At 38.9% G+C, this 10,779-nt stretch overlaps 1 protein-coding gene and 1 long non-coding RNA gene across 4 annotated transcripts in view; both read right to left on the reverse strand.

The window, feature by feature from the left end:
• wdsub1 (WD repeat, sterile alpha motif and U-box domain containing 1) overlaps positions 1-6,490 on the reverse strand; it is a 14,881-nt gene extending 8,391 nt beyond the window's left edge. For 2 of the 3 annotated variants that reach the window (XM_037696694.1, XM_037696702.1), the window contains exons 1-6: positions 6,093-6,490; positions 5,781-5,968; positions 4,008-4,094; positions 3,593-3,686; positions 1,637-1,670; positions 1,515-1,555 (exon numbers count right to left, since the gene is read on the reverse strand). In XM_037696694.1, the coding sequence (XP_037552622.1) occupies positions 1,515-1,555; positions 1,637-1,670; positions 3,593-3,686; positions 4,008-4,094; positions 5,781-5,968; positions 6,093-6,490 (842 nt within the window). The remainder of the gene's footprint in view (positions 1-1,514; positions 1,556-1,636; positions 1,671-3,592; positions 3,687-4,007; positions 4,095-5,780; positions 5,969-6,092) is intronic. The other variant, XM_037696710.1, reaches the window with a different exon arrangement.
• Positions 6,489-8,930, reverse strand: LOC119428998. The gene is made up of 3 exons (XR_005187730.1): positions 8,878-8,930; positions 8,197-8,247; positions 6,489-6,516 (listed from the first exon to the last, which is right to left on the reverse strand). It is a non-coding gene; the product is annotated as an uncharacterized LOC119428998 (long non-coding RNA).
• Positions 8,931-10,779: the final 1,849 nt, after the last annotated feature.

The following is a 10,779-nucleotide window of genomic DNA, read 5'->3' on the forward strand; positions in this document are numbered from 1 at the left end:
AGTCATAGTACTGCAGTGATAGTACTGTAGTCATAGTACCACAGTAAGGGTACTGCAGTGATAATACTGTAGTCATAGTACTGTAGACATAGCAGTGCAGCGATAGTACTGTTGTCATATTACTGCAGTGATAGTACCACAGTAATAGTAATGCACTGCGATACTGACTACAGAACAATGAAAACGGTACTATCACTAACAGTACTATATCACTGCAGTACTATCAATAACAGTACTATCACTACAGTACTATATCACTGCAGTACTATCAATAACAGTACTATCACTACAGTACTATATCACTCCAGTACTATCAATAACAGTACTATCACTACAGTACTATCACTGCAGGGCTATCACTGCAGTACTATCACTACAGCACTATCACTATTGTATTATCACTACAGTACTATCACTACAGTACTATCACTATTGTATTATCAATGCAGTACTGTCACTGCAGTACAATCAGTATTGTATTATCAATGCAGTACTATCACTACAGTACTATCACTGCAGGGCTATCACTATTGTATTATCACTACAGTACTACCACTACAGTACCACCACTGCAGTACTATCAATGCAGTACAATCACTGCAGTACTGTCACTATGTTAATAGAATTGCAGTACTATCACTGCAATACTATAACTACTGTACTATGGAAACAGTACTATTACAGTACTATCACTACAGTACTATCACTGCAGTACTACAGTACAGTATTATGTGAATAAGATACTGCGGCAGCGCTGGAAGTTTCCTCCTTCAGCCAGCTGGCTGCATCTTTGATCTAAATCAGGATTCAAATTAAATTTTCCTCTGATTTCAGAATAAGACAGTGAAGTCAATGAGGGCAGGTTCTGTAAAACCCGAGCCGGGTCGCAGAGAAGTCCACAAAAGCTGCTCGGCTTCACACAAAGAGCAGAGAGAAGATCCACAATCAAGCCCTTCTGTGAGCGTTTTGAAGAACTGCCTGGAAGTAAAAGGAGTTTCCTGGAGGCATTTTGTGAGAAGTTTTATTTTCTGCGTTCATCTTCCTTCTTCCACTCGGCTGAAAGGAGCCCCGAGCCTTTCACACACAGGTGGCTGGATCCAAAACGGATCGTTCATCTGGGACTGCTGGCTTTGTGTGGAACCAGAACGGTCCCACCTTTTACTAAATTCAAATCATTTGTGGCATCAAATCTGAGAAAAATGTACCCCACAACGTCACCGGGTCTTTTTCTGTTTAGAAATGAAGCCAGGAACCAAAATGCAAGATTGAATTAAGGAATTCTGCACAAACTCATAAAGTTTCATAAAAATATGGACTTCAATGTCGTTTTCAGAACAATCAATTAACTCAAATTAACTCAGCTCATCATTGTTTACCCACAATGCACAGCAGCAACATCTCATATCACCTGTCAGCACCGTGGAGGACGGCTAATGATTGGAGATGGAACCAGTTCTCTTTTATTGTCCTAAAACCCCTGAACTGAACATTTATGTATCAATATAAATATTTACCTCTTGTGGTGGTTCAGTTTGTGAAGCAAAGCTGCTTTATTCTGGAGAGAAAAGAAGCATGAGACCTGCAGCTGAAGATTAAAGGGATTATTATTTATTATTTAAAAAATAAAAGTACTCACAGTGTCATAAACCGCAACGCTTTTGTCCACAGATCTGAGAAATGGGAAAATAAAATGTTTCAGTGACACATGTTGGTAAATGTCTCCCTCTAGGGGCTGAAAGGCAGAACTGCAACGACAGAAGGTGGCCTATTTAAGATGAGCTCAGTGATTTATGGTGTGGATTTTATCATATTTATGGCAGGAAAATTAAAACTCCCACGAGGGAGTGACAATAGCTGGAAACCTAAAGTGATTAAATGTTTAAATAACGTCTTCTGTGACCGCAGTGTGAACGATTCATAAACCTCCATGTTACCAGAAAATAAACAAAAACACAATTTAACATTTAAAGCAACTTTCTGCAAAGTTGAAATTCACAAAATGTTGAAATAAACAGAACATTGTGGATGTTATGAAGAGAATATATGATTGTTTACTTTGTGACGGCTGAGTCAACGTTCACCGTTTCCCTGGTTTTTTTATTTATTTATTTTTGTTTTTCTTTTTGCATTTTAAAAATCTCTGAATACTTTGATTGGTCGCCCATGTATCCAAATTTTTGGATCATTCTGGACATGGAAGCTAAACTAAATAATATTTAACTTTATTTACTAACATTTTCACCATAGAAATACACAGAGACCATCTTCAGTTCATTTAAACACGTTCTCTGAAATCTGCTTCAGCTACTGACGCCGTTTCAATCTTCTTAAGCTAATTTTTGGTGACTCTCCTGTGCTTTTTAGCTAGTCTTTTGCTACTTTTCATTCAACCTTTATTTATACGGTTAGTCACATTGAATCACAAGAGAGACCTGTACTTTTAGCTACTGTTATATTTTAAGCTAGACTTTTGACACCTGTAATTAGCATTTGACTTATTTTAGCCTTTAGCTAAACTGCAAATACTTTTAACTTCTAGCTACTGATTTGCAATTTCAAGCTTTTAGCTACCCTTTTGTTACTTTTAGCTCATTCTGCTACTTACTCTTTAGCTAACCTATTGCTATATCTATCCTTCAGTTACATTTCTGACAGTTAGCTTATTGCATTTTTAGCTTTTATCTAGATTTTTGTTGATTTTGGCTATTAGCTAGCCTTTTGCCACCTATAGCCTTTAGCTAGCTAGCCTTTTGTTAGGTTTAGCTAGCCTCTAGTAACTTTTAGTATTTGGCTACTGAGTCACTACTTTTAGCTTCTAAATAATGGTTTGCTATTTTTAATTTTAGGTTAGTTTTTTGCTACTTTTAGATTTCCTTCTGCTACTTTTAGCTTTTAATTAGCCTTACTTATAGTTTTTGGTTAACTTTTTGTTACTTTTAGCTACTTTTCTACTACTTACAGTCTTAAACTAGCATTGTGTTAATTGTAGCTTTTAGCTGATACTTTCTGATACTTTGTTAGTATTTTGCCTTGTTAGCTATCATCTAGCCTTTTGTTTCCTTGAGCTTTTAGTTAGCCTTTTGTTACTTTTAGCTAGGATTTTGCAACCTTTAGCGTTTGGCTAATGAGCTTTTACTTTTAGCTTCAAAACATCAGTTTTCTACTTTTATCTTTAAGTTAGCTTTTTGTTACTTTTATGTTTCCTTCTGCTACTTTTTGGTACTTTTGGTTTAATGTCAACATTTTGTTACTTTTAGCTACTGTTCTGCTGCTTTTAGCTACCCATTTTTTTAACATTTGGCTAGCTTTATTAGAACTACTATTTGAGCTTTTAACTACCCTGCTACTACTTAAACTTTTAGTTAACATTTAGCTATTTTTAGCTTTTAATTACATTTCTGATACTTTTTGCTAATTGTTACTTTAGCTTTCTCAAGCCTTTTGTTTCTTTTAGCTTTTAGCCTTTTGCTACATTTAGCCAGTGTTTGTTGTTTTTTTAGGCTTCACCAAATAATTTTAGCACGTTTCAGCTGTCCTTTAGCTGTGTTTTTTGCAGAAAATATCATTTCTTTAGCTTTCTTTAGTCTCGTACCCAGAAATGAGCAGCTGTCCGTCTGAGGAGAATGAGCAGCAGAGGACCGGAGCCGACTGAGCCGTTAGCGTGTGCAGCAGCTGCATCTGATAGGCTGCAATCATAAAACAACAGCTCGACTCACACAGTTTACAAAGTATTTTTACACAATATATTACTACAAAGTCATGACTAGAGTTTTTAAAAACCATCCTATGATTTTTTAAAAATTTAAAAAGACGGGAACATTTTCTGTAGCAGAACCGACCTGCTGGTGTGGATCAATTTATTAAAAAAAAACACGAAGCAGAGATTCATCTTCGCTTCCTATTTTGTAGATATAAATAATAATAATAATCATAATTGTAGATGAATAAAAGGAGGGAGTGATGGCACTTTTACTGTGACATTTTTACAGTTAATTAAAGATCTTTACCTCCGGAGCTGAACTTGTTAACGGCCCATATCTTCAAGTGACTGTCCTGCCCACAGGAGGCCAAACGAAACTGCACCAGCTGACCACCTGAGAGTCCAGAAGGAACAAAATAAACGGACCATTCTTACTGCAGGCAGATTTTAAACCAGTCCGTTCTGTTGACTCTGGGCAGAAACTCAAACGCTCATCCTTTTGTACCGTCAGATTTTAGGGTTTCTGCACAAATCAGCTAATCAAATTGAGTCCTGTTATAATGACAGTTTAAAGCCTTTTTAAACATATTTAATGACATCGACAGTGAAAGCGTAAAACATTACACTCTAACTTATTGAAGCGAGCATCACAGAACCAAGAGGTGTGGAGCAGAACTCAGCTGGGTCGACACAGAGCTTCAGCTTATTCAACGTGTGATGAACGTCCGCCTTCCAAACATCATGAATTAACTTGGTTTAGTGGTTCTATTTGTCGTTACCTCATTTTTAAGCTAAATACAGAGTTGCTGTGCGTCATCATCAATCTTCCCTCTGTAATAAATCTGTTCTTTGATCCTGGTGGTCCCACAGACCTGATGTCATCACTTCATCACATCCCTGAGCTGCGGTGCCGTCTTTCTGTTTGTCAGCTGTTTAGGCTCTGTTACTACCTCACTTTATGGCACAAAGGAGCATCAGGAGTGGGTTGGCTTCGACCTAATCTTTCCTAATTTCGCCAGTTTTCCATCGTCCAGTCTTTGCCCCACTCGGTCTCTAGTTTTTCATTTAACGGAGTGCTGCCTCGATGTGGGCGGGTCATAAGAGCGTCGCAGCTGTAAAACACCCCAAATAGGTAAATAAGTGAAATAAAGTCACAAAACACTCACCATCCTGACATGTTTTAAAAACACAGTGGCCAAATCTCGTTTTTATGTTTTCCCTCCAACACGTGATTTTCTGACAACTTTGTACCGACCGACAGGAAACAGTGACTAAAATGTTTCCACGTCACACTAATGTAGATGACAACAATAATTCAGAGCTAACATCCCCCTGAAGAGCGAGACCGGCTCATCTTTTCCTTCTTGAAAACTAAAATAAAGAAGCGGTACGCTGATGTCCCCCGTCCCTGAGTTATTTGTACGGTGAATGTTTGTAGTTTTGAAGATGAGTGTTTTTCTGGACTGGAATCGAACAGGGAGTGGAAGTAAACCTAAATGTTTTTGGTGAAAGACATTCACGGGGGGAGGAGTTACACTGTGGAGCAGAACAGAGAAGGGTTTGGCAGAGCAGAGTGACAAATCCTGGCGAGTGGAGGGAGCAGTTTCATCCACCACCAGGTGCAACAGGGGGAGCCGGGGGGGGGGGGGGGGGGGGGGGGGCTTGGCCCCCTTAGATCAATCTTTGGCCTCCCCATTCATATGAGAAAACTATATTTTTAAGCACTATTAAAACTAGAAAGCATAGTTTCCTCTAATAATTGGACTGGCTGGTTTACACATAAACACCCACACACACATATGGTGGCAGACATCTTGGATTTTGGCATGGCAACCCAATTTTTGATCGTGACCTGTCTTACATCTAGATGTAGCCAAGGCAGTCGGTACCTCACTTACTTTTCAAGTTATCATGCTCACAAGACGAACAGATGGAGCGTATTTCCCCTTCTTCTTCTTCATTCCGCAACGAGGCACAATTATTTAACGCCAGCGAGATTCAAATGTAACTTTTGAACGACTCTGTGTTGTTAAAAACCCACTGAAACCAACAGACAGCTGATGACCTGACGGGGACAGACCGCTGAGGATGCTGGGAGCGAAGGTGCAGCAGGAGACCCCCAGGTCATGGGCGTTCTTCTCAGCGTGGAGCTGGTTCAAGTCCAGGTTCCACAAACGAAGGTCTCCGTAGGTGGAGCCGGTCACGAAGATCTGACTGCAGGGGCTGAAGGAGCAGGCCACCATGGTGGTGTCGCTCACTCCCCCGGTTCTTCAGAACAAAAACAAACAAGTTCAATTTTATGGGCCGGTTTTCCCAACATCAGTACAACCTAACCACCTGAACTGACTGCTTTTGATGCAGAGGAGAATTTTATTGTTGTTTTTTTATTTACCTGCGCAGCTGTTTGGAGGGGAAATCCCAGAGAGCCAAAGTCCCGTCAGACGCACCGGAAACCAGGTGGAGGGAGTCCGGAGACAGCGCACAGATCCTGACGGGGCTGCGACCGGGATGCTCCATGACGGCCTCGATGTCACCCGTGGTCGTGGACCAAACCATCGTGGTGGCGTCCGTGGAGCAGGAGATGAGGAACTGCCCGCAGGGGCTGAAGCAGCAGCAGTGGACACCGTAGCCGTGTCCCGTCAGCGGCGAGAACGGCAGCTCGGAGAAGTCCCGGGTGTTGTAGACACGGAGGGTTTTGTCCCCGGAGCACGTGGCTAACAGTTTGGATGAGAAGGAACACCAGTTGACATCGTCCTGGTGGTCCTGTAAGGTGCAGATCAGAGACGCCATCTGCAGAACCGGGCCTGAAGTTCAACCTTCAGAGAGGGAGGATCAGTCATTCAATTAGAAACAAAATAAAATAAATCAGCAAGAGATGAGCAGAATATCATAAACTCAGTGTGCTTAAAGTTGTGTTGTATAAATAAATAAATAATGTGGACACTGAAGCTAAAAATAAATCTACAATAAGTTTAAAAACATGTAAGTCCACAACGAAATATAAACTTGAACAATAAAAACTAAATTACTAAACTTATTCATTAAGTCACCACTGTAAGTGAAAGGTTGAGAGAAAAGATTTCAGTTTGCTTATCAAACAAGACCCTGCTGGATCAGTCCTGGGTTCTGGTGGCTGAGAGTCCCAGAGAACTGGACCAGAGGGACTGAAAGCACCGAGTCTACATGAACTTTCAGGCTGAAGACGGGCTGAAGATGTTTCTTGCTGACATAATTGTGTGACTAAAAGCTGCGTCTTTTAGTTCTTGCACCGCCCAAAGAACAGGTTCTGTGCGCAACCAACGTGGCAGAACTTTTTTCTCACGGGGGTGCGCCAGATATTGTGCGATTGGTCAGAACTTTGTGGGCGTGTTCATGTGGGACAGCAGGTGAGGAGCAGCTGGCCAAGGCTGTTAGAAAATACAGCCATCTTTAGTTCAAGTTCAAATGTTTTTTTTAATTATCATTCACATCATATGTGGTACATGCGGTGGAATTAAATTGTGTACTCAAGGTCCCAGTTACACCCAAAAATAGCAAAAATGTAAAGTATAAACAGAAACGGTATACAAGGATCTAAGATGTGAACTAAGAAATACGCTAAACACCAATAGTGCAAAAACAATATGCCGAACAACAGCAGCACGAACATGAGTCTGTGTGAGCAGATTAATACAAATGAATACAGCAGCATGAAATAATCAGCAGCATGAGATCAGCAGCAAGGATAATCAGCAGCTCATATCACCAGTCAAAGTGGCATTACAGTGTTTTTTTTCACAGTGATTATCCTGGTTAGAGCTGTCGCCACTTAGCTACAAGGACAATGGTTTGACTACCAGCCTTTCTGGGTGGAGTTTGCATGTCCTCTATGTGCTGTGTGACCAAGAACATGCACGTTAGGTTCATTGGTAACTCTAAAATGTCTCTTAGTGAAAGAGTGAAAGGTTGTTTGTCTCGTTTGTCTCTATGTGTCCCTGTGATGGACTGGAGACCTGTCCAGGGTGTATCCCGCCTCTCGCACAGTGATTGTTGGACATGGGCACCAGTGACCCCCATGAGCCAAAGAGGAAAAAGTGGGTAAAGCCAATGGATGGATGGATTTTATTCTTTAATATTTTTTGTTTGTTATTGTTTTATTAGATTCTGTAGTTTTTCTTTTTATATTAATGTACAGCACTTTGACCAACAGTGTTGTTTTTAAAGTGCTTTATAAATAAAGTTGTGTTGAATTAACTGGAAAGCTGCAGACTCAAACCAGCAGGTTTGGTCAGTCCTCTGATGGCTGCATCCTGAACAAACAGAGGGTTTTGTATCTTTTGTTTTGTTAATTCTGCAAATAATCTACTGCCGTATTTATATATTTAAGGATGAATCAGTTCTTAGTCAGTTTGTGTTGAAAATTATCTAATGGTTATATTTCTTCAAAGACACAATAAAGACATTATACAATAATATGTTTCTCTTTAAACATAAACATCAAATTTTATGTTTTTTACCTTTAATGTCTTTATCTTGTCTGTTTTGGACAGAAGATTTCAGAAATACCACTGAAAAATGCAAACAACCAACAAGAAACAGTGAGTTTGTGACTGAACTGCAGAAATGATCCTGATGTAAACACCAAACAAAGAGCAGAAAAGTCAACGTTTGGGATTAATAAAGTTATTTTAGGTGAAACAAACACAACAAGCAAAAAAATTCAGGCCAGGAATTCTAATTACACAACTAAAACTTGCACAGTTATTAGTGAAATAATCTAGAGATGTTTGATAGTAAAAAGGGCCAAATTGGACCAATTAAAATCTAATAATTATCAGAAGTAAACACATAAGTTACAAGTAACATATGACAGACACTTTTCTTGGGTCAAAAGTTGGTTTGATTGATTAAGGGGCATTTTTCATGATGTTAATGCGTCAAAAACATGTCCCATATTCATTGAAATGCCGTAAAAAGTCAAATATTTTAATATACTGAATGAATACTAGCGTCACAGTCAGCTAACGGTGCATCGAGGACCGGAAGTGACTTTGTGCCTCAAAATAAACTGAGAGTAAATAAAAACAACCAATAACAAATAAATAAATAATTAAATACAATCACGATCAATAGAAACGAATAGTCTGTAGAATGAGCTCATGTTTTACTAAAGCAGAGAAGAGGAAAAAAACAACAACCTGACTCCGTCGCCGTTGGTTATTGTTTACTTCCTGAACCTTGACGTCACCACAACCTGACGATTGATGCATTCGCGGAACCTAGGAAATTTTATTTATTTTTGAAAAGCTTCACAAATGTGCTTCTAATTTTGCTGTAAATATCAAACGCTTGTAAGAACTTGTAATGAATTTAAGTGAGTAAAATTTATTTATAAACTGTTTTAGTTATCGAAGAAAAAACTAGACTATCTTTTGTGCTCTTCAAAGTTCATGCTCAATAATCCAGACAAAGAAATCCAATCCATCCGAAGGGCTTCATCAGTCTGAGAAGTCGCGTACAAAGTGTTTGCAGTACACTCCTACAGTGGACCAATCAGTCGAATGGATGGTGAAATGTCTCTCAACAAAAAAGGAACTGTCCAGATGACCTGACTGAACATCGTTCGATATCTTCTGTAGTGTTACATTTTTTTTTTTAAGTAATAAGAAAAAGGAGTTTTTCGATGTCAATTTAAGCGAAAGGATGGCGGCCCGTATTCATTCAACTTTTATTTATACAGGTTAGTCTCACTGAGACACAAGGACCACCTGCAGTATATAAGTGATATATATATGTACAGTATACCCTATATGTACAGTATATATACACACCGAACAGAAACATTCGTATATAAAAATAATAATTTAACATTATTTATCTGAGGAGCAGACTGTTTTGACTTTAACTCCATCACAGAACTCTCATCTTGAGCAAGCATGAAGGCGACAGTGGAAAGAAAAAACTCCCTCATGAGGAAGAAACCTTTAGCAGAACCAGGCTCAGGACACTCTGCTTCAACCGGCTGGGTTTGAGAGGAACAGATACACAATGGCAGGTCAAGAATCACATGTTAAGATAGAAATAGTATCAAATGAAAACGATTCCATTTTAGCAAATCATTTAGGGAAATGAGGTCAGTTTGTCCTCTAGTAGTCTAAGCTGATAGCAGCATAACATGCCAACCTTAATTATAGGATTGATCAACATAAAAGTCTTAAGTCCAGTCTGGACAATGTGTCAGCCTTACAGACAGAAACTTGAAGTTAGTTCCACAAGAGAGGAGCCTGACGACTGAAAGATCTTCCTCCCATTCTGCTTTTGGAAACTGTAGGAACCACTGCAGTCTGTGAGTGAAGGGCTCTGTTAGGAAAATATGGAACAATAAGATATTGAATATAAGATGGAGCTAGGTTGTTGAGAGCTTTTTAGGTTTGAAGTAAGATTTTGAATTCAACTCTGGACTTGACAGGAGCCAATGGAGAGAAGCTAAAACTGGAAAGATGTGATCTCTCCCACTAACTCCAGTTAAAACTCTGGCATCATCCTTTTGGATTAACTGGAGACGTTTTAAAGAAGTTTTTGGACACGCGATAATAAATCATTGCAATAGTTCAGCCTAGATGTGACAAATGCATGGACCAGTTTTTCTGCATCATTTTTAGATAAGATGTTTCTAACTTTAGTGATATTACGCAGGTGGAAGAAGGCAGTTCTAGTAACATTTTTAATGTGGGGGATAAAAAAAACATGTCCTGATCTAAAATAACACCAAGATTTTTAACATTAGAACTGGAGGCCACATTAATGCCATCTAAGGAGGGAGAAAGACTGAAAATTTTATTCCTAAAATGCTCAGGTCCAAAAACTCAGTCTTGTCTGTGTTCAAAAGCATAAAATTTAGGGTCATCCATGTTTTTATGTCTTTAAGACATGCTTGTAGTAAGTAATTGGATTCATTGGGTTTCATGGACAAATAACTGTGTATCATCAGCATAACAATGAAAATTTATCCCATGCTGTTTAATAACTTTACCTAATGGAAGCATATATATATATATATATATATATATATATATATATATATATATATATATATATAT

This window comes from Nematolebias whitei, chromosome 2 (assembly GCF_014905685.2).
Source record: "Nematolebias whitei isolate Nwh7 chromosome 2, NemWhi1, whole genome shotgun sequence".
NCBI lineage: Eukaryota > Metazoa > Chordata > Actinopteri > Cyprinodontiformes > Rivulidae > Nematolebias > Nematolebias whitei.